Consider the following 24,960-nt stretch of genomic DNA (forward strand, 5'->3'; position numbering starts at 1 on the left):
TTAGGTGGATTTGTTATGATTCAAATCAGACTCAACTAGAATAAAACTTTAATGGAGCTTAAAATTTTCTGAACTTGGTCAAGGCAAGGCTTATTTAAGTATGATTCTGAGTGGAACTATTTTTGTTAACAAAGAAGCAGTTTTTCTTCAGAATAAGCACATATTTAACTTTAACCACGTAACAGCAGCCTCTTATTATGACTAGCAAGCCATAAAAATTATCAACAAGGTATCATACTGACATGAGTTATTTTCCAGACAGATTTTTAGGATCAAACCATGACTACGTCTATGTCTGTCTCAAACCTCATTCATCAGCAGTATATATCTACCAGTCACCCCTAGCTGATTTACATCCTGGTGGCTTAGACATGGCCTTTGTCAGCCGCAGCAAACCAGCTGTTGAACTGCCTGTGGCATTGTCAGTGGAAGTGGTTGGTTTGCAAAGAGCAAACAATGAAAACAAGCCTCTTCAATAAAAAAGCACTTGTAAAGGCCAACGGTTTTGATGCAGCGTTAACAAGGGTCACTTGCAAACATGCCGCCAGTGTCTGACTCTGACCTCAAAGTCGTTTTGTTTGGTGCATACACAAGTACACATAAGCGCTCACACACAAGTGCATACACGCTACGGCACTAATGTGATGCTGTGTAGCAGACATATGTGGCTGTGTTTATGACCTGCCTATATAAAGAGTGAGACAGATTATGGAGCTTTCCTGTAAACAACGCCATTTATCAAGTTTAATTGCCTCTGCCATGTGTGTTTGCGTGTGCGCTAACACTGAGATGCATATACACACATTTGCAAGCATCCACACACAAACACATGTTGGCTAAGCTGTTCCCCCTTCGGCTAGATAAGAATGTGGATTCAATTTGGTAAATGAAATTCATGGGTTAAACGTGTAGATAATTAACTCTTAATCCAAATTCACACCATAGTGATCAGGTTTACAAATGACACAGAATTATTTGGTCATAAGCGTTATCATAGTCAGAATCTGTACACACTGGATCCAGGTTTACAAGTTCAGTTCAGGTCAACTTTACTTGACTTTATATGATGGGACTTTGAGACTCTACAATCCAAAAATACAAGAAATATAAAGAAACGTAAAAAGTTACTTATTTATGAACACATGCATGGATTTTTGGGTGGCTCAGTGGGTTGCACTGTTGCCTTACAGTTTATTGGTTCAATTCTCAGTCACACAGAATTCCTTCAGGTCATTCGGTTTCAAAAACAGGTATGCTAGGTTAATTCTCCTTCCAGCCCTCTTGACCAGCGGACTGGCTGCAATTTATCTGCAAGTGCCACTGCTCTGAATGTCCTAGAACTGGTTAAATGAAGAGAATGAATGACAGTAAATGTAAATTTTATAGTACTTTACATGTACAAATACCCATAGAACATCTCCACACATACATGTATCACAGCTGACTGAATTGCATTTTCATCTTTGTGTGTGATAGACATTGCAATCACAGTGAATACCAATAATTAAAAAATATGATAAAGTAATGATATGACCACATGTTCAAGTTGTTTATTTCAGTGGGCCTAAGCTAATGTTTAATGTTTGAATTGTCAAAGAAGAAAGATATAGTACAGCTACTAAAGACATTTCAGAATGTCTTTCTTTATCACAATTTATTTTAGGATCTTTGAACAATATCATCACATATCATGCAGGCATAACGTGTCCACATATGTATCATAAGTTAAAAGTGAAAGAAAAGGAAGGAGGAAAATGATACAAAGATGAAAAAAAAAAAAAAAGAATATACCCACAGAATGTTAGAATGCAACCACAGATCATTTCAATTAATGTATTACTGCATCTTTGAGTGTGATAGATATGATCAGTAAATACTGCACAGACTTTACCGGTCCTTCGCCTTGAAAAGCCACATTTAGGTTTTACTGAAAAGAGAGCTGCTTTCAGCCCTGTCAGGGTTTTCTGCATGACCCTCCGTAGCCTTGGATTACTGGAAGTCTCTATGATGACACACAGAGCACTATTGATCCCACCAAGCACCACCCATGAACCTTGACCTCTGATCCCACACATGTGAGTGTGAGACGCCGTCGCTATGGCAACAACCGTCTGTCTAGAGAAGGAGCTTTTGGTAGGAAAGCGGTGCCCATGAATGGTGAGCTCCTTCGAGTGTGTGTGTCGGCCTAAAATGACGGCGGTGGTAGAAGGGTGTGAGAGGAAACGTGCGGTGGATGCAGTGTGGGTACACAGGGCCTGTATCTATATAAAGACTCTGCTGCATGTATTCGTCTGGAGCCGGCTGGGTCAAAAGGGTCTTTGTGTTAGTGAAAAAAAATCTCTGTCGCCCATCTTTCCTCATGCTTCCCCTTCAAACTGCTCCTCTGTCACTAAACATAATTTCCCCTACGTTGCCTCACCTGCACACAAAGCTCATTCAAATCCCAGATGGGCAAATTTTGCAATAAAGTACCAACCAACCTGGAAAACTGCGCTATGACTAAAAGGAACTATTAAATGAGTAAAGGTGCTGTGTTCCGCTGAGGGCAGTGTGTTGTGATGGCAACATCTTTTTAATGGTCTGTCTAATCTCCAGTGTAAACGGTGTGTATGGATCTCTGCACTGGAATAAGCTCCAGAACAGTAAAAAACACACAGACTCAGCTCCAGTTTACTACCTTCACAGTCCCCTTTGGGTATTTTAAATACTTTTTTAAATACCAGATTTTATGTTTGGCATCAGCTTAGCTCTAGGTTTCCATCGTAATTTTCATAACTGTCACTGCCGGTATGAACTATTACTATTATTGTTGTAGTGCTTAAATAATACTTTGGACTACTTACCATTTCCTTTTTCTTATATTCAGGTCTCTGCATGGTGTATTTAGCTCCGAAATCTGGCTTTTGAAGCAAATGCATTCATATGTTTGGCCTTCCACCAACACAGCTTAATTCATCCAGTCTGTCTGTTTTTGTTATTATGCAGTTTTACAGTAATTTATGTGGCAACGGGCTGCTGATTCACACTTAGTGACGGCTTTAGCAACTTTAACGAACAGTGAAATATTTTCCCGATTTCCTCAAAGGCAGAGAGTTTACTATGTGTGCAGGCTGGAATCTTTAATTATGAAGACGTCCAGTGGATTTACATGCCCTCTTGATCTAATGTTAGTTAATCAGTCTGTGCTCCATCAGCTCTCTTTTGGCACAGCATCATACACAATCTCTTTTATCTTTATACTGTGTTATGCTGTGTGCATGCTTAAATGGCCTTTATGAGCTGGTGTTGAGACTCAGACGCATGTTTACAGCAAAGCCTGTTAAAAGGGCTCCTCTGAAATATTCACTGTGGGAATGTATCATCCAGAGTGATGTCATGCGTCCGAGTTTAAGATCCTGCATGTGCATATACAGTACGTCTTGGCTTAAAGCTTCACATATGGTGTTGTTATAAAAATTTTTGCAGGGCTGAGCATTGATATTTATAAACCTGTGTGCAGGCAAAGCGTATGATATTATATGATGAAATATTAGTGGCTATTATATGTTTAGATTGTGACCATTTTGTCTACGTTTAGGCTCGGTATGAAATGTACAGAGCAAGCAGTAATATTACCGCAGGAACCACAGTAACGCCCTGCATTGCTGTTCAGAGGTTGGGTGGTTTTTCATTTGATAGCCCTCAACTTGAACCCCACCCTGGTCTTCTCTAATTAGACACCTGTTCTGAGAGAAAGGGACACGACAGGCAAGTGGGAGCACAGCACTAAACGTCAATGCCAGCCCGTGCCTACCAGCGCACTGCCCAAAGTGTGGTAAGCCACAGGGTTAATTTTGAAGCATGTAATTCAAACATGTCTCGTTTGTTTTAGTTTATTTAGGGCACAACAGCATGCCTCAACAGTGTCTGGACGCACTAACTCTCGAGGGAGCGCCAGCTGCATACAGACCGAAAATGAAAGGGGGGAAATGAGTGTGGGAGGGGAAAAAAGGCATGATCATTAAAACATAAGAATCTCTGGAATGAAAATATAACACATAAAACATAAGCTAAAAACCAGTGTAAATGTTCCCCATGTCGTCGAAAATAAGTTGTAAATCTTGAGGGAACAGGATCATATAATGAATTCTGGCATCCCTGCATTGGTTTCCTGTCTATTTTCATTTTGATTTAGAAGCTTTAGAAGACATTTTAAACTCTACATGACCAGGCTCCAAACCGTATGAAGCATCTTCTAATCCCACATGATCTTAGTCACCCTCTTAGATCAGCTGACACAGGTTCTTTGATCGCTTTCAGGGCTTGTTTGGGGACTAAAGGTGGTTATGCCTTTGCACTTTGGGCCCTCAAGCTCTGGATAATTACATCTGCTTAATCTATTACTGCTTTTCAATCTCATCTTAAACTTTTTGTTTTGTTTTGTTTGAGAAAAGGCTTTGTATTTTACCATATTCATTTTCAAATCAAATCAAACTTTATTTATATAGCGCCAAATCATAAAAGTTATCTCTTGACACTTTACATATAGAGCTGCTCCAAACCATACCATACCATACCATACCATACCAACTTTATTTATAAAGCACTTTAAGAACTTTACAGCTGGCCAAAGTGCTGTACACCAAACATAAAACAAGGGATTAAATAAGTAAATAAAACTAGTGAAAACACAGGGTGTTAAGGGGGCTAAGAACAACAAAATACAAACATCATAAAAACAAAGACAAATTAAAATCACCAGACTCTAAGCCAATTTACAGAAACCCAACAGAATCCTCCGGGAGCAAACACTTGTGAATGGTGACAGTGGTGAGGAAAAACTTCCTTTTAACAGACAGAAACCTGGAGCAGACCCAGACTGTGGAGGATGGATGTCTGCCTTGACCAGTTGGGGTTAAAGAGAGAGGGTAAAGGAGGAGAAAAAAGAGAGAGTGATAGAGATAGAGAGAGACTGGGGGAGAAGGGGGGGGAGTAGGGGGAGACACATGGATGCAGTTGATGCACAGAAAACTGAACTAGAACTGTCAAAAGTAGATCAGCTGGTGTTAGTATAATTACTAGAAACCAGAACAAAGGTCCATGACTGTTAATACTACTACTACAAATACAAGTACTAACAGTGGATATACTACTATTACAACAGTTAGTACAAATAATAGAAATCTCTACCATCTATGGAACTATAAAATAAACACTATCATAACTATATGGATAAGTGAGTGATGACAATGAAGGTAGGAGAGAGGCATTTTACTGATTTTTTATTACATTATAAGGTTTTCAACATCGGCTTTTTTAGTGGAAAACCTGAATGTTCTGTGACTCACACCAGACATCAAACCCTCACACAGGCTCAGTAACGTCCTGTTCATTCTTGACAGGATCTGTCTCTGAAAATCTCACAGAGTGAATCAGGCAGCACTGTCATCAAAGCTCCTTTTAACAGGAAGAGTAGTTATAGAAAAAAAGCATTTATGTTGTCATGTCTGCACCCGACCAGTGTGTCTGTTTTTGAACTGTTCTCAAAGGGGGTTTTGTTGAGCTGTATAACCTAGCCCAAACCGTAGATTACCTTCGCTCCCTCCCTCACTCTCTGTGGGATAATAAAGAGCTGCCTGTCTGGATGTTGTTTTTTGATGATGCAGACAAGATCACTAACGTAATGGCTTCCTGATTTGTTTTGACTCACCTCAATGAAACTCACTGACCCGGCTTAAAGCAGTTGTGGGTCTTTATTCTGCCTCTGCCTCACCTGACCCCTGACCCAGTGCAAGGGGGAAGGTGAGGGTGGGGCCCTAGGGTGGCGCACCACGTGGAGGGCAGCAGTGAGGTCAGAGATCCACAGGAAAAAGTTACTCAGAGAAAGAGGAGCTGGACAGATAGATGGATCATAAAGATGCAGCAACACCCCCTGTGATCCCGTCTGACGGCCGCTGTTTCGACTAAAGAAAAATTGGAGGAGAGAGACCTTCGCTGGCTTCCAAAGGGTTTTCAGCTAAACCTTCCCATGGGGGCTGCTGGACAGGGCGATATGGTTCACATTACAAATATGCTGCTACTGTAGATGGTTCTTTGTTTGTGTTCAGACACAGTTGTGTTCATTCCCCTAAGCAACAACCACATGGCTAGAAACACACCAGCGGTGGAATCCAAAATGTTATGATACGAGATGATCTGCATTACTCATTAAGATGCTTGGCAAATGTGTGTGTCTGTGTGTGAGTGCGTGTGGATGGGGAGGGGGCTGCGAAGGCAACAGGGGGCAGGAAAACCACATCCATATGGTGAAGCTGCAGAGCTCCTCCACTCCTCCACAGTGCCCCATTTTCCATAAGCTTCTACTACCCCCAACCCCAAATACCTCTCCCTCACACACAGTTGATGTATAGGAAAGTAGGTTAAAGAAGGCTGAGGTTCTCCAGTCAGTCTCTGCCCCCCCCCACCCCCTTTTGGTCTCCCTCACAGTAGTAGCAAAGCCACAGTTTGCATCAGCTCTATGCCAATATGAAGATTGATTGAGATCTCTTCTGATTATGTTTTCCTGTCTACTGCTTTTCCACAGGGCGCCCCCGGTCCCCATGGAAACCCTGGCCGACCTGGTCCACCCGGGCTCAAGGTATAATATACATACACAATTCCTGATCACAAGCAAGTCTTTCTTTTTCTGGCAAGAACCTGACAGCCATGTTGTTTTTTCCACTTTGAACCATTACATTTAGTTTTTCTCTATCAGCTGGAATTCATAAGGGTTATGTAGTTTTATGGCTGATGAACTAGGGGGGCATCTGAGTTGACGGCAGTGCAGACACACCTGGCAGTCTGAGACTCTGAACAAAACAGTACTTAATACTGAAGAGCTGAATGACTTTAACATGTGTGCGGCTCATGTCAACGTCAGGATTAAGATTAAAGGGTATGAGACTAAATGTCAATGGGATGTAAGGTCAAAAACAACAAAAAAGCAGTTATAATTAATAGAGTTGTAGAGTTGTTGCAGTTATGTCTTATGTAGATTCTGTTGGGGTTCTGTAAATTGCCTTAGAGTCTGGTTTTGACCAACTCTATATATAAAATGTCAAGAGATAACTTTTTTTTGTGATCTGGTGCTATATAAATAAAATTTTGATTGATTGAGTGATTTAATTGGTTTTCCCCTGTAAGTCGCTTTGGAAAAAAGCGTCTGCCAAATGCGTAAACATAAACATAAACATAAACATAAACATGTAGAGGTCAACTAGTTTGGATTTTTAGATGTAGATATAATATGGATAGTTTCTGAGAGGAAAAAGCTGATTAATCATAACCAAAAGAAATGTGCGATTTTTGACTTTCCCTGGATTACTGTTAAAATGACCATTTGAGTCAAACTATGAAATACCTAAATTCCTAACTCAGATCATTCAATCAATAAATCCTGAAGTGAACATCCCTCTAACTAGCCTAATCTTACCCATCAGCCACTACTGGGTTCGACTTCTTCAGATACTGAATTCATAAAACATCAGTCGGTGCTGGTTATCTGAGCAATGTTTCTCTGTAAAATACTTCTGAGTCTTTCCTCCAACCCCCTGGAGAATCTTGAGAAGTCTAGTCAACAGGGGGGAGTTTTCTGTGATTTATCAGACTCCCAGAAAAAACACGTTACGAGACGGAAAGTGAGAACTCCAAATAAATCTGTCTAATTTTAACGTGTGAACAGGAGATGACCCTGACCAAGACAAATTCTCTGCATCCCTCGTCCAATTGTCCACACTGATGTATGTCTTAGTAAACACCCTTGACCTCTGCCTCTGTGTAGTCAGGGCACACAGCAAGCAGCAATACCTATATTTAAAGTGCATTATAAAAATGCCTTACATAAATGACAACTGGGCAGTGGCATGCACTTTATACCACTCACCCTCATCAACCCCATCACTGCTGCCCTGACCCCCTGTAGGTCACCCAAAAGGACTGTTTATTCTTGTCTCCCTGTCGTAATTTACCATTTCTTCTTCTTCTTCTTCTTTTTTTTTTGTTTGTCTGACATTCTTCACCTTCCTCAAACATCTTCCCCACTATTCGGCCGGCATTTTGACCCCTGTTTCAACACCATCTATGACTAACAGTACTCATATTAAATAGTAATAGATGAGTTGATAAGATACAAAGATGAGCAAGTGCTTATGTATTTTACAAATCAAAGTGATTAATGGACATCAAGAAGAAACTGCAGTAATAATAAGCATTCCTTTTAGCATCAGATTATTTTAGGGTGATTAATTCATGGTTTGTGTCTATTATTTTCTGCTATTGTCATTATATCATTATTAAAAATACACAATCTTTTCACTTCTTCCCGATCATTTTATGAGTATCCTATTTTAAATAAATAATAATATTATCAGCTTGATCATGATGGATTGTTTTTACTGTGTTATGTTGATATTGGTTTTTTTTTACAGTAGTATTGTGTATTGTGATATGTAGTATGAATGGATTTTTGTATTGTACCATTTAAACTATGTGGACACAAAGAAGAGCAGTTGCTCCATATATCCTGTCTGATTATTAGGGCTGTGTACTGGCAAGAATCTGGCGATACGATACAAATCACAATACTCGGATCACGATATGATATATCACGATATATCATGATACTGTTAAAAAGGCAATTTTTTGTTTGTTTCTTTTTTTAAATGATTATTTCCTTGAAGAATTGAATTCAACCAGAAATATGCACAAATACTAAACACATTTTTATTTGATCCCAACAGGATGTAATGCTATATCACAAAATGTTCCTGTGTTCAAACTTAAATGATGTTTAACAGACATTACAGTTTAAGATCCTGTTCAAATGTTCATATTCTATTAGTTCAGAACTAACATCAGAACATTATTTTAGTTCAATCCCAACTAACTAACATTATTTAATAAAGGAGTGTTAAATAATAATAAATAAAATATAAACAAAAAAGAAAACAAAAATAACCCTCCACAATATCTGCATTTGAATAAATACCTAAAAATATCGATAAAGTACTTTTTCATATCGATACAGTACTGCAAAATGAAATATCGCCATATGCTGCAGAACCGATATTTTCTTACACCACTACTGATTAGTAGGTCAAACTAATAATAATAAAAAAATAATCTCATCTAATGTTTAGTTGTGAATATTATCACTCTATCTAGTGATAGAGTGGTAATACATACAGCATTCCTTAAACGTTAAATATTTCAACTTCATGCAAGTTATTTCCAGACAATTTTTCCAATGAGTCCATGAAATAAATAGTTGAAACCGTGCCTTGAATGAATGCCTCGGTGGTTTTTATGCAGACTGGTGCTGCAGGCAGCTTCTACCTGCTGTTGTGTTGAGAGACTGATTGTGAAGTGTTTGATGCCTTGGGGTGCGCCACAGTCTTTGCTCTTTCATCATTAATAAATCAAAAAGAAGTTGTAAAAGGCCCGTATTCCCGGGGAAGCGAGGGAGTCAGCACTCAGGTTAATTTCCGACCTATAGCTTTGATGTCCTGCAGTCCTGTTATTATTGTTAACTGCTGACAATGAACCCTGGTGTGTGTGACTGGTGGAACACAGTGCACTAGATGTGTCAATATGAACTCCTCAGTCCAACTAAAGGTGATGATGTAACAGATTTACCAGATGGAAATCACTGAAATCATTGATCATTTGCACTTATGAACATGCTTTGTGTTTTTTTTTTTTCCATTAGGGGAGAAAAGGAGACCCAGGCATCTCACCTGGACCAGCACCTAAAGGAGAGAAGGTATTGTGACTCTCTTTTCTTACAAGCTACATTAGATTTTAACAACATCCTGTTTGGCCTGCTCCTAGCACATTTTTATTATACTATAATAGTTCATTTAACCATGTGGAACTCTCATTGACTTTAAAATCTATTTTCCAAAAGTGACCTGGCCAAGGGAGTAGCTTGGACAGTCTTACAACAATAAATGGAAATGGAACAGACACATTTCATACAATAGAAATGAATAAATGTAGTAAATAGTTTTATACAATTACAGATGATGACTAAAGATTCCAGTGTTATAAAAGTAGTCAGAGTGATGAAGAATATTTTCCTCTTTTCTTATAATAGTCTTAAATGTTGACGGTTTCAGGCCCTTTTTATACACTGTTGCCCATAAAGTTGAAATAATTTTGTTTTCAGACATATTCGTCTTTTTTCCTATTTATACACATCAGTAATCACCTTTAACCTTTTATACGTCAGTCATAGAAATACTCTGAAATTCAACATTTCCACCATAGTGTGTTATTGGAGGACATAACAAGACTTATTACCTCCGCCAAGGAGGTTATGTTTTTGCCGGCGTTGGTTTGTTTGTCTGTCTGTCTGTCTTTCTGTCCATGTTAAAGATAAGTCAAAAAGTTATGGACAGATTTGGATGAAAATTTCAGGAGATGTTGATACTGGCACAAGGAACAAATGATTCAATTTTGGTGGTGATTGGGGGGGGGTTACTGATGTGCCATGGTGGAGGTCTGCACTCTCTGAGTGCTTTTCTAGTTACTTTTGTGAAATTTTTCAAATTTTTTTTAATTGTTATGCAGAAAATGTCAGTTACCATATTTGGTTTCTTACGTGTAACTGGCCAAAACCAAAAAAAAGAAAAAAAAAAAAACAAAACAAAAAAACCCCAAGAATTTTATAGAAAAAAATACAAGAAAAACACATGTAAGGTGAAAATAACATCACTTTTAGAACATTCCAACAACATAAGTACTGGTCCAGACTCCTGTCCACATCCACGTGATCCCTTTGAACATCATTCCTTACATTAGTACCATTACTTCATGGTACCTAACAAAGCAGGTACACTCACTGTTCATGCATAGGTGGACCTTACAGACCCTGTAGACCACATTGGACCTGAGATTGTTGACTCACTGTAACAGTTGCTGTCATTGTCTTGTAATGTATGTGGAAATTACCAAAAATAGTTACTTGCTCGATAAGGGGTTAAAACAGTACAGTAGCAATAATAAAATAGGACCAACAGAAGGTCTAAATAAAGCAATTTATACCAAAACCCCTGAAAAAAATGTACTAACTTAGTGTGTCTTATAATGTGTGTGGAAATGACCAAAAATAATCACTTGCACGATAAAGGAGTAACCAGAGGCCTTGATTACTCACTGAGACCCAGTTATGGTTTATCTATAAAGATTAAATAACATTGTCACAATCATTTTATGAGAACAGATACAAATATTTTATTCCAACTTAGTAGCAACTCAGACACTTATTAACAGCATGCAAAACAAAGGGTTGTGTACATTTGCCATAGTCAGTAATAAAACATAAAGCACACTGGTAATATGGTGTCCATGTCCTTTAGCTACTGTTCAGGTGCATTTATAAGGAGCAGAGCAAAAAGTTGCAGAAACAGGTTTTGGTCTGAAAAGGGAACCATTATTTAATTTTGTAAACCAGAATTTTAATGATGTGAGAAGTTGGGAGTCTTGGCCAGGACTCCTTTGAAAGAGTTTCTTAACCTCAATAGGATATTTCCTGGTTAAATTAAGGTTAAATTAAAAAAAAACAAAACATTCTAATCAATAATCATGCCTTGTAAGTTGTCAACATTGCAGGGATTTTAACTCTAGGAATGGTATTGATTTCAGGTAGGATGTTAACTCTTTGCCTCTCAAAAATAGCAAAGACTTGGATTTCTACGTGTTTAACACAAAGTAAAGTTGAGCTAAACGAGGCTGAAAAACATCTAAAGTCAACTGTAGAAAGGCTTTGGACCACTGAAAGTAACGAGCAATAGAGATATTTATTCTTGTTTGTGTATCCAGTTTGTATACATCACCTTTTAACCTTTGTCTCTTTACTTTCCAGGGAGACTCAGGGATTATTGGCCCAGTTGGACTAACTGGCCAGACTGGTCGAAAGGTAAGACCTGAGAACACGTTTCCACTCCAGTAGCTTCACGCTGCAGTTTTCTCAGATGCTTTCCCATAAAATAAAGTGGATGTTGCTTAAAACTGGCAATAAGAGCTCCCATTTTGTTACACCAGCAGAAAAGCAAGGGGAAAGTCCAAGAAAGTTTACATGCGTCACTGCCACCATTTCATAACCTCAGTGTCATTGTGTTGTTTCTGTTGTGGTATTTTTATGAAACTGTACGTCTTTGTTGTTGTATTCTTTTCATCGTTGTAAAGGATCGATTGCTCTGTCCTCCTTTGACCTCTGCATCTCCCTTCTTCTTCTTCTTCTTCTTCTGCTCTCCATTTCTTCCATGTGTGTTTGCTGGTTGCAGCTCAAAGGGTTTCCAATGAGGGACGTCAGTGCAATGAAGAGTCACAATGGTGCAAATCATGCACTCATACGCAACAACTTAGTTGCAGCTTGAGTGATTCATGGTTCCAGCAAACAAAAATTGGAACAGTGCTTCTGTTAAACAGGAGGAGAACATCTAGGGATCCAGTAGTCAGACCAAGGGAAAAGTTGAGAGTGTATGTTCAGTATGGCTTGCATGCATTCCTGAAAGATGGCACAACTGTAGAAGGCTTAGACACAATATAAGGCATGATCAACACTACTGACTTCTCAAGCCCGATCATAAATAATATGATTCACCAATTCCCAAACAAAAGATGATACCATGAGAAGCATTCTGCATGCTTTAGATACATAGAATTTAATGATGCAAACATTAATAAAGGAGTTAGTTGAGAATGTTGGCTTTTTTAGTATGCACTGTCTACCTTCTAGAGCCACAGTGCTCTGTAACAGAGTGACAGACTCTAGTTGGATGTCTGCCTCAAGTTTAACATGTGGCTTTTGTTAAAGTCAGATTTTCTCTCTCTCTCTCTCTCTCTCTCGCTCTCTGTCCATTTGTTTGTCTCTCTCTCCCCCCTCTCTCTTTCTCGTTCATCCACATACGGTCACAATGGAAAATGTAAAGCTGGTGGAAAACACTAATTTCTTTATAAGACAGCATTGGCAGTGATTTAAAGAGGCTGTCAGGAGGTTAGTGGGGTGGTTGTGTGAATCAAAGCTCCAGGAAAGAAGTCCAAGACAAACAGCTCAGGCATGGGCTCCTATAGGAGTCTATGATATTAGCCACAAATTAACATTTAGAATAGCCTTACCTGGAAAGGAAAGTAATGTGTAATGAAACACTTTTGTTTCTTTTACATCAGTCACGTCTACCTGTCTAGACTGAGATGCAACAGGCAGAGATGATGTACCAATCACTGTATTAGTAAATACACTGCAAAAACCCAACCTAACCAAGTGTATTTTTCTTAATTTCTAGTCAAATTATCTCATCACACTTACAATAAGACATAATCACCTAAAGAATAACTTGTAAGTGAGATGTAAGAACTTATTTTTAGACATTCTAAGCTCCCACCCTTTCTCCTTACATAATTGTTATGAATTATGTAAGGAGAAGGGATGGGAGTTTATAAGTTGTACTTCTTCTCACTCCTTTTCGAGTATGTATTATATGTCTTATGTTTAAGTGTTTGTTTATTTATTTTCTTCTGTTTTGACATTCATATTCGAAATAAATACATCAATCAATCAGTCAATTAGATTTGAAAATCTTATTTCAAGAAATCTTATCGCGATAGTTTTCACTTGCTCCATCGGCCGATTTTTTGTCTTAATTCAAGCAAAAAATCTGCCAAAAATAAGTTCTTATATCTCACTGAAAAGTTACTCTTTAGGTGATTATGTCTTATTTTAAGTGCGATGAGATATTTGGACTAGAAATGAGAAAAATACACTTAAGTAAGATTTTGATTTTTGCAGTGTAGTATGTTACAGCTTCTGGGAATCTATCAGACTGACATCATAATCTCATGTCTGAGAAGTTGTTGTCATGGTAATTTTCGTCAACACACACACCACAACACACACACACACACACACACACACACCACACACACACACACACACGCTCACACATCAGAGCATGCCTCAGGTGTTGGTCAATGAACCACAGACATGATGACTGTAAAGGAAACCACAAGGAGTCAGCTTCCTTTCCCTACATAAACACAGAGACGTTTATGGGCCCATTTTCAACCTACACAGGACAATGTACAATAACTTCTCACAGTTCACAGCTGTGCCTCACACTATTGCTTTTAATAAATGTGTATCCTACATACCTACGCATGGGATTACTAAGACTGACATGTGAGGCACTTTTAAAACTGTTTTGTAGCAGCTCAGACAGTTTAGAGACAGGTTTTGTTTTGTGTTGTAGGCCCTTTTTTGCCAGTTCAGGTGGAAAAGGTGGTGCGTCCTTTGCCGATGCAGCCCTCCTGTTAAAGACGCTCATCTTGGTGTAAGGCAGTGTTTTTCAACTTTGGGGTCGGGACCCCACTTGGGGTCACCTGAAATTCAAATGGGGTCGCCTGAAATTTCTAGTAATTGATGAAAATTAAAAAAAAAACCTTACTAATAAAAAATATATGGTGAGTTGACAGAGACAATCCCAGTACATTAAAGACATGACCAACTGAAGCTGAAACTGATGCACTGTGGTTCTGTTTATCTTTCAAATGTTCATTGTGGTCGGTTTCAGATGCTGTAGCTCTTTCATAATTCATAATTTGAGTTCTTGTTTGTTCAGTATTAATTGTCAGCCTTGTAAATCCAAGCTGGACTGACTGTACATATCCTGACCAAGGAAAATCAAATTCTCACTTTGTGCAGTAATCTACACCTGGCTTTTCTCCCTCTGTCCACAATAACATACATTATATAGACTAAAGATCATCTAAGATTAACATTTATTTGCAATGTAGTATAGCAAACTATTACACGATCAAAAACAAATTAGTTTTAACAACAAAAAAAAAGTCTCCGTTTTGAATGTCTGGTGTCGCCAGAAATTTGTGATGTCAAAATGGGGTCACGAGCCAAAAAAGACTTTTGATGACTTTTATTATTGCAATTACAGTGCACTGCTAGGCCACCCTGAAACATCCATGTGCTGTTTCTTCCTCTTGCCTCTGCCTCTTTAGCTGTTTTACTTGCTCTGTCTCGCTTGCTTGGCTTGCTTCTCTAAAGCTGTGGTTTAGGAAAACGGGACAACATCAGCTTATTCTCTGTTCTCTGTATTTTTCCCTTCCTCTTTCACACACACATTCACTCACCTAAATGCACTCACATACATGCTCTAAATCAGACCTGAGCCTGACACTTCAGCCGGGGATTCAGGAATTTGGCTGCTGGTTTTCCATGGAAAACTTTAATGCAGAAACCAGTGGTGCTTTGAAAGTGTGATAGGAGAGTGTGATTTTACACAGTCAGACAAGCCAAGCATGTTCCATCCGTACAACATTTGTTGCCCCAACCAGACTCTCGATTGCTTTTCAGTATGGTAGGCAGGGTCAGGGAGAGGGGACATGCACAGGGCCAAACCTCAGCTACAAGGCCACATTACAAGCCACACATCTCACCTTACTTATCCTGCTTTCTTTTGTGTCTGGTCCCACTGCTGGTTGATTTGTGTCTTCTCACCATCTTTTCTGCATCTGTCTTTCTCACTATCTTGGCTGTTTTCCTCCTCAATCCAAGATAAAGTCTAGGAGCACTGTTATTTAGTGAAATATTCAAAAAATGTCTGATGACTAGAATAGAATGTCTTTATTGTCTGTATTGTCATTGTACAAATACAGTGAAATTAAAAAAGTGCAATCAGCCTAGGTGCCATAAAACAAAGTATAAATAATGTATATAAAAGAGTATAAAAACTAAAATATAAAAGAAAAACTCTGATGGCATAAATATCTAAAAGAAAAAAAAAAAAAAAAAAGCAGCATAAAAAAGTGTCACTAGAAGTATAGAAGACACATAAAACATCATCATATACTCTGGACAACATTCAGCATTCCACACAATTCATTAATGTCCAGCAGTATTCAGTGCAATTCTGGCCCTGGGATAAAAAGTGTTTTTTAGATGGTATGTGCTGGCCTTTAGTGTCCAGAAACGTCTGCCAGAGGGTAAAAGTTCAAAAAGTGGAAAGCCAGGGTGGGTTGCATCTCTGATAATATTCCGTGCCCTCCTGAGACAGTGGGAACTGTAGAGATCCTCCAGGGAAGGAAGGGGGCAGCTGGTGGTCTTCTGGGCCATGGTGATGACCCTTTGGAGCGCCTTCCTATTCGCTGCCGTACAGCTCGAATACCACACACAGATGCAGTACGTCAGGATGTTTTGTATGGGCTGTTGAGCCGCATTATGTAATAAATTCCCATTATGTAATAAAAGTTCAAAATGTAATAAGAATTTCACGTCATGTTGTAATAAAGCTGCATCATGTAATAAACTGTCGCATTTTGTAATAAACTACCTAAATGCATTATGTAGTAAATTTTTTCGCATTATGTAGTAAGTTATTACAATTTGAGAAATTTATTACAAAATACACTTGACACATTTTTGTTTTCAGGAAAATCTAATGTGCTAAATTAATCTTTAAACTGTGTGGTTAAAGTTCTGATTACATTACCTGTAGCTCCTGTGACTAATTTCTTCTAAATTGCTGTGAAATTATATTAATTTGGATTCTTATTACATAATGAACCATGTTATTACATTTTTTTTTTAAATAAAAATGTGTCAAGTTCATTTTGTAATAAATTTCTCAAATTGTAGTAACTTACTACATAATGTGAAAAAATTTACTATATAATGCGTTGACGTAGTTTATTACAAAATGCGCCAGTTTATTACATAATGCGGCTTTATTACAAGATGACGTGACATTCTTATTACATTTTGAACTGTTATTACATAATGGGAATTTATTACATAATGCGGCTCAACATGGCACATCGGTAAAAAGACACAAGCACTTTCTGGGAGAGGTGGTTACTCCTGAGAGTCCTCAGAAAATAAAGTCTCTGCTGTGTCTTTTTAATGATGGCTCTCGTGTTGGTGTGGCTTGCTCCTCTGTGTACAGTTTCTATGTGTTTCATTACTGCGTTACTGGTCAACTTTTAGAATACCTCCACTTTCTTTAAAGGGCTGACATTATTGGGATTATAAGGTCTCTCTGTTAAATTTGTTTATTGCCTTTGTAAAGTGCCTTGTTCTCACCACTATTATTGCAATATACAACTTCCTGCAGTGTAAAATCCTTCAAATAATGCTTCAGAGTTGGTAGTAACAGTCTGTTCTCAAACTGCTTTTATAGACAGAAGGTTTAATCGGCAAAAGTCATGGCACCAACAGGAATGGTTAGTTTCAACTTTCAAGGCTTAGTTTATTTTTTCATTGGTGCAGAAAAGCTGTACATTAACTCAGTACTGATTCCCCCTGAAAGGCCTCTTTTGAATTTTTTTTATACCACTGACATTTACATTATTTGGAGCAGATATGGAAGTAAATCAAGCCTTAATGAAGCTCTTTTTAGGTTTGCTCTTTGGGTTGTCACTTCTTTAAAAAGTCTCCACTTTTTGTTTTTTAACCTCCTGAGACCCAGGAAATGTCAGCAAAGTACAATTTTTTTTTTGTTTTTTATTAAGTAAGTGCCTATATTGGAAACATGATGATGCAACAGTTTTTTCAGATGCAGTTTTTAAAATTTTTATGGAATGTCCTTTGTGGTGGACAGTTTGCTTTTCCTTTTTTTTTTTTTTTGTATAAAGTTGTGAAACTCTTGTCCGCAAATGTGGACAGAAAACCCATAGCTGGGTCTTAGAAGGTTAATCTTAGTAATGTAAACATATCTGGTGTTGCTGTGTGTCCATATTCGTCAGAGCATTTTTGTGGGTGTCCACAGATAGTATGCAGGTAGTCAACCAACCAACCCATAAATAGTCATGTAGAATAAGAGGTAAATCTGCTACTTTCTTTAAAAATACGACTACCCTGGGACACATTACATAAGGTCTTTATTTATAAAACGTGCCGGTATGGCTTTGTGCTTTTTCACATAGATACATCTGTGCTGGTTTTGGATCAGCAGTGAATGTCACTGAGCACTGTCTCAGTATGCACGTAGAAATACTGTTTCTGATTACCTCTTAACCCATAAAGACCCAGCGCTACTTTTGTGTCACTTCCCAAATGAAATTCTCTCGATATCTAACCTTTTTTAAGTGATTTATCACCATTTATTATAATATTAACCTCTGTATTTTGCATTTTATCAGTATAAATCAGATATTTTCCTGTATTTAATTTACTGACCATGAAAATGTTCATAAAAGCTCAGATTAAAGTTGACGGTTATTATATCAAAAACAGAGAAAACTGCAGAAAAAGTGACTTTTTCCTGTAAAATCTATCATTGATTGAACTTAAATCAAGTATTTCCATCTACTGTCATTGATCCAACTCCATGGGTTTTACTGGTGAATCAATGCTGTAGAAGATGACGGTGTTTCCACGGTAACTACAGAGCCTCTGAACGTCCAAATGGATCATATCTGATGACTATGAAAAGGTGACAAAATGCATTTTACACCAGTTATTTACATGGATTGATAGGATTAGTGGATGAAGTGGTATTAAAGAGTTTAGATCAGTGGATGCTTTTGCTCGGTGATGGACGTTTGGGTCTTTATGGGTTAATGTGTTGAAAATATCATTATGCAAATGCACAACAAATCAACACATTTATGGACAACTTTTGCTTCTCAGTTAAACCATACTTTTCCAGACTTAAACATCTAATGAACACAAATTAACTCCATATACTGTAATTTTCCCCCATAGGCCACACAGTGCATTAATCACACCCCTTTGTTTCATTTATACAAGAGAGTTTATGGAATGACATTCATCTGTCTAAAGCGCCTAACGATCAGATCCAAACCAAACTCTTTCCCTTTAGCTCCTGCCCGCTGTACAAACTAACAAATCCACATGCTCATCATCATTGTAATTACAGGAGAATTCAAATCAACCATCATTTTCTTTGCATGTTTTACAAGAACTACAACAAATCATCGTTTTCCTCATGCTTGTAGTCTAATAACGACGCTGCATGCGAGCAAACGTGCTGTTGAAATTGTGGTTCAGACAGGGATGAGATGGGGGATGTTTTTCCGTTGGGTAGATTTCAGCAAAATGGTCGGGATTTCTAGGTTGTTTGTTGTGTCTGTCCCCACCAGACATCTGTGTGTGAGAGTTTATGTTCGACTGTATGTGCAGCACATGCATTAGGCCAGACCATTGCCCTGAGCAAGTCGTCTGGCTGCGTCACTGCAGAGTGAATTTGGAGAGACGGAGGTGGAAAGATGAAAGTAGAGATTAATGAGGTGAGAGGTGTAGTTCTGCTACCAACGCGCAACCCAGTGGAGGCAGGTGATGGAAGACACACATTCATCATTTGTGATACACAGTTGTTAACAGACATGAGGCCTTGCACTGATCTGAACACTCTGAAAGATAAGTATGTACAGGGAAAGCTGTGCCATCTCAAAGAAACTACGTATCGTGATCATGAACAGATACAATGTGGTCTGTATTTTATTCCTGCCAATGTGCTCTTAGCGTTTCCCAGGCACACTCCTCGGCTTAGTGGGATAGGATGAGGTAAAAAAAAAAAAAAAAAAAAGTGCTTACAGGGTGCTACTGAGGAGCTGCTGTAAATGAAAAGCATTCTGGTCGGTTTATCTGATTGAACACACATGCTCGTTAAACAAGTGGCATTGTAAACACGGGCAGACCGGTGGGAACAGTCGCTCTCATTAGCAAGCTCATAATGAGTGAGATAAGGATCTGAGATGGTCTTGCTGGGGTTGGGAGGTTATTATTATTACCCAGGACCCACAGTATGTATGTTATATGAGTGTGTGTGTGTGCGTGTGTGTGTGTGTGTGTGTGTGTGTGTGTGTGGCAAGTAAACCTCTGAGCTAAGCCTGGGAACATAAGCTGCTACACATGTTTGTACTATAAGTAAGCCATGTAATAAGAGGCCAGAGTACATACGTGTCTATGCATCAGTGTGTGTGTGGCCATGTCTTTTTTGTATTTAGTGGTGACAAAATGAATAAAATGAATAAAATTCCCATAATGTAAATCATAGTGTTTGTTACAAGTTGTTTTAAGGAATGGGCTGGAGATATAATACGCAACATTTCTGCAGTAAAATATCTAAGAACAACAACACCACTAGGCTATGTTATACATTTACCGGTAATTAACTTGTGCATTTACATCTTACATTATTTCCATAATTTTATTTAGTATAACAGCTTATCGCATTTGTTTACTTCATCAAGGACCTCATATCCCTTTTTTCCTCACAGCTATTTAACCCCTTTAGCCCTATCAGCCCCCCTGCGGGCCGAAAAAATTATATTAATATTCATCTACTATAAAAATATGATAAATCAGGACAATTAATGTTTTTTTCAACTTTTGCTCAAAGTTTAGACCCTAATGTTAACAAAAGTACATCAAAAGTGTATTTTAGTGCAAACTTTAATGTTCAAACATGATTTTTAATCTTTGTGGGGTGAAATATACACTATTAAAAATCTCCGACACGAACAATTAATTTATGCATATCATCATCAATCCAGCCGGAAAAAAAACAGGCAAGGATAAAAAATTCCAATTTCTCTTTCAGTTTGTTACAGTTTTCTCAGGGATAGTAATAGATACAATATTTTAGACAATTGGAATAGATTCCGTGAGGTCTCTAAATGTCCATAGACACCAAGAACATCCTTATGAACCTTAATATTCTGAAGTAATTCTTCATTTACTTTGGGTATGTCTTTTTAGGCGTTTTTCCCCCAAAAATATGGTCAGGGTTTAACAGGTGTTAATTAAAATGAAACAATCTAAAGTTAAACCAACCCTAAATGCAATGTGAATAAAACTTAATGCATATGTGATTTAGTGATTTATTCCGAACATGCAATGAAGTTTGACATATATGCAAACTAGCAAAACATACATAATAATACAAATATCGAGAATCATAACAATCTTAGACAGAAGAACAGCACAACAGTTTCCTTTACATGCCCGAAAAGGGGTGGGAAGATATGTAAACATGATTACTATCTGACACATTTCATATAGATTTTCATAAGCAATGGTTGCAAAAACAACTCCCATAATCCCATGCTACTTCATGATGGTACTACAGGGTTCCTGCGGGGTCTTAAAAAGTCTTAAAAGTCTTGAATTTACAAATCTGCATTTAATACCTTAAAAAAGTCTTTAAAAGGTATTAAATGTGATGTGATTGGTCTTAAGTTATGTTACCATAAACCTGTTCACTGTATTGTGTTTAAATGTGTCTGTTAAATATCCAAACTGCAAAGAAAGTAATGTAAGTCAACTCAGTTCCACCCGTTCCAACCCAACAGTTTATATTGAAATTAGGAACCAATTATCACTAACTTTGCAGCCCCCAGTGAGAAATGACTGGTTATGGTGGGAATCCAGGTGTTGGAGTGAATGAATACATTTTCTTAAATTCTAGGAGTCACAAATTTTTGCCATTATGGCCATGAAATAGGCCGTGAAATCTGCATTAAATTGTGTTCTAAGTAGTCTTAAAAAGGTCTTAAAAAGTCTTAAATTGAACTTGTAGAAACCTGTAGGAACCCTGTACTATGTCTGTTGTAATTTTGATTTTAGAGTCCTTTAGTTTCAGACTGTGCATTTGACATCAGTGTAAGTTGTGAGGTATATGACACTTCCCTTTGACTGTGTAGTGACTGTGTGAAGACGTGAGTTACGACAGCACAAGTGCGTCCGTCCCTGTCCTTCACAGTTCTCTGCTTGCCCACAAGGTTTTCATGAAAATATGGAAAACGTATATTTCTGTTTTTTTTTTTTTTCCACTTCATTTTTATTGTTTGATTTCTGTACAATATAAAACAAACATAAGGGACATTTTGGGATCCATTGACCATAAAAAAACTAAATTGTGACTAACAATTGGTTTTAGTAATGTGTCACTGAAATAAAAATTGTCCATTTCTTCCATTTATCATGACACTGCTCTTCTTGAGTCCTCAATCTATGGGTCAGAATCTCCATCTCAAATATTCCATTCACAATTTGTATCCAGTTGTTGGTCGTAGGTGGTTCTAATCTGCACCAGTTTTATCATAATAGCCTTTTACTGGCTGCTAATAGTATTTTAAACAAATATCTTTATATCTTTATCATTATTACCAATAATACATCCAAAATACATCACCAAACATATTTTAGGGCAGGGGTCTCAAACATGCGGCCCGGGGGCCAAATGCGGCCCGTGGGATGGATTTGCAAAGTGCAAAAATTCCACAGTCAAGGCTGTCAAACTCATTTTAGTTCAGGTTCCACAAACAGACCAATATGATCTCAAGGAAAATAATGGCATAATAACCTACAAAAATGACTCCATATTTTCTTCTTGCTTTGATGTGAAAGAAAAAAAAAATATTATGCCTATAAATAATGACATCTTCAAATTTTTGTCTTTGTTTTAGTGCAAAAAATAACATTAAATTATGAAAATATTTACATTTGCTAACTATCCTGTAACAATAAATGTGAATAAGCTGAATAAATATGAACACCCTGAAATGTCTGAAGAAAATCAAGCACAGTTTTAACCATTGTCTTCCTGTTACTAAGTGTTTACTGTCTTTGTAGATCCGATCCATAATGCACATGTGTGAATGATAAGTTGAGGCAGAATATTGTTAAAATTGCACTTATTTTTCTTAAGCAATTTCAGGTTTTTCAGGTTATTCACATCTTTTTTGTTTGGATAGTTTATAAAAGTAAGTATTTTCATCATTTAATGGGGATTTTTTTGCACTTAAACCAAGACAAAAATTTGGAGTTGTCATTATTTATAGGTTATTCTGTTAATATTTTACTGGTCCGGCCCACTGGAGATCAAATCGGGCTGAATGTGGAACCTGAAAGAAAATGAGTTTGAGACCCCTGATTTAGGGATTGCATAACCCAATATTTTAACGATTGCTGAATATACATTAACCCAAAATGATGCAAGTTTAAGACATAACCGAAAGACATTTGCATGATTTATAAGAAAACATATATATTTCAATGTCACAGCAGTGGCCTGTCAGCACCTGGGGACATCTCTGTTTGCTTTATGTATATTATACTCACTGTGTTTTTGTCCCAGGGCCTTCCATCTCCTCGTAGTGGTCTTTTGATGATGATACACCAAGACGTCGATTACTGTCCGTAGAATGTGTTATAGGATCGGGCAGATGATGAAGAAGTTAACTAAAGTACTTATAACAGAGTCTAGCAAAAGTGTAATGTTGACACAGTTGCCGTATCTATTAAAGGACTGAATTTTAATCATCATGCTCTTGATGGTTTGGCAGTTTAAAGCGCTGGTATGAAGGTGTAAGCCAGAGCCAGTGATCATGTAACATAATGAGGCACGGGATGCTGCGTCTTCTTCCCCTCCTGTAGTCAAATGTCAGGGCTAAAAGATGGTTTACAGGAATTCAGGGAGTTTTGGCTCAGCATTCTGGGGCTGTGGTTTAGGAAAATGGGACAACAGGAGTCTTTCCTTTCCTCTGCCCTTCTGTTTTTGTTTTGTTTTTGTTTTTTTTCCCCTCTTTCCCCTTCCTTTCTCTCCTGTTCTCTCACTCTATCAAACTGTGGTCTGGAAAGGCATCTTCCCATCTTTGATTTAGTTTTTCTTCATTCTTTATTGGGGGTCCGTGTTGCTAGAGTCAGCAAAAGTTCTGAACAGTATTATGTAGGGCTATCTTCATTGTAGTCTGCTCAACAGGAGGGAGGGAGGGAGGGAAGGAGGGAGGGAGGGAGGGAAGGGGGAGCAACACTATCTGACTCAAACAGGAAGGCATTTATATCCTCAACATGCCATGATCCTGGCACTGCCTCCCCAGCACCATGTGAACACAGGCAGTGGAAAGTCTGATCCCTTGACACCAGGATAGATTGATTCCTTACATATGGCACCAGAAATGTCTGTCAGTGTTATTGGTGTTAACATGGTGTTTTACTTTGCACAAAACTCCACTTTTCCAGTTCTCATGCACCGCTTTCTGCTCATCTGTGAATTGTTCTGGAGCTGTTTTTTCTTGCAGTTCTCATTTTCTGACACAATTTCATGTTTTGGCTTCAATTGTCTCAATCACCTGTTCCCTGTGTTTGTCTTTTAGGGACAGAAAGGATACCCTGGTCCACCTGGACTCCCTGGAGAGCCTGTAAGTGTCTTTTCAATTTTCACTGCTTGTTTTTCATAGTTGAGGCTTCACACTTACATCAATAGCACACTTAAAAAACTCCCAGAATTTCCATATCCTGCAATTCCTGCCAGTTAAAATGGTAATGGAATGTAGATGTAATATTTTATGACAGACTTACAATCTATGTCCTTTTTTTTTTTAACCGTAGACTCCTTTTTCTTCCCATAACTTTTTTAGACAATGACAATATGCGTTTGCTCCCAGTTGTGTGATGTCTACCATCAGAGTCCTTATCAGTGACTCATCTCTTCTAGATTTACATCTCACCTCATTTGTTCAGATCTCAGTTGTCATTCACTCCCACATCACTAACTTCTGAGTCTGCTGTGTTTGTTTGTGTGCACACTCCAAGCATGCTCGCAGCCAGCCAGATGAGATTAGCCTGTTATGAAGCACGGGTGAGGACAGACATCTGGCCAAAGTGCTGCACTGCAGCGATGCGCTCCACGATATCAGAAAACAATGACAGAGAGAAAGAGAAAAGACACTGAGAAAAGAAACAGGAATGAGCCAAGTAGGCCAACAGTGTCATACTCATGGCTATTACACCCCTGCTTTAGACTTCATGAACTGTCACTGCCACTCAGTCTCCCAGTATTACACTTTGTTTCTCTTAATGAACCCGTAAAGACCCAGTGCTACTTCTATGTCAGTTCCTCAATGAAATTTTCTCTACATCTAACCTTTCTTAAGTGATTTATCCCTATTCATTAAAATATTTTC

The 24,960-nt window shown here is 38.1% G+C and overlaps 1 protein-coding gene across 1 annotated transcript in view; it reads left to right on the top strand.

Annotated features, from left to right (window-relative positions):
* col27a1a (collagen, type XXVII, alpha 1a) overlaps positions 1–24,960 on the top strand; it is an 81,585-nt gene that overhangs the window by 15,900 nt on the left and 40,725 nt on the right. Inside the window, exons 5-8 of the mRNA XM_030149804.1 lie at positions 6,563–6,616; positions 9,725–9,778; positions 11,882–11,935; positions 24,151–24,195. Coding sequence (XP_030005664.1) covers positions 6,563–6,616; positions 9,725–9,778; positions 11,882–11,935; positions 24,151–24,195 — 207 coding nt within the window. The remainder of the gene's footprint in view (positions 1–6,562; positions 6,617–9,724; positions 9,779–11,881; positions 11,936–24,150; positions 24,196–24,960) is intronic.

The sequence above is a fragment of the Sphaeramia orbicularis genome, chromosome 12, assembly GCF_902148855.1.
Source record: "Sphaeramia orbicularis chromosome 12, fSphaOr1.1, whole genome shotgun sequence".
In the NCBI taxonomy this organism is placed as follows: Eukaryota; Metazoa; Chordata; class Actinopteri; order Kurtiformes; family Apogonidae; genus Sphaeramia; species Sphaeramia orbicularis.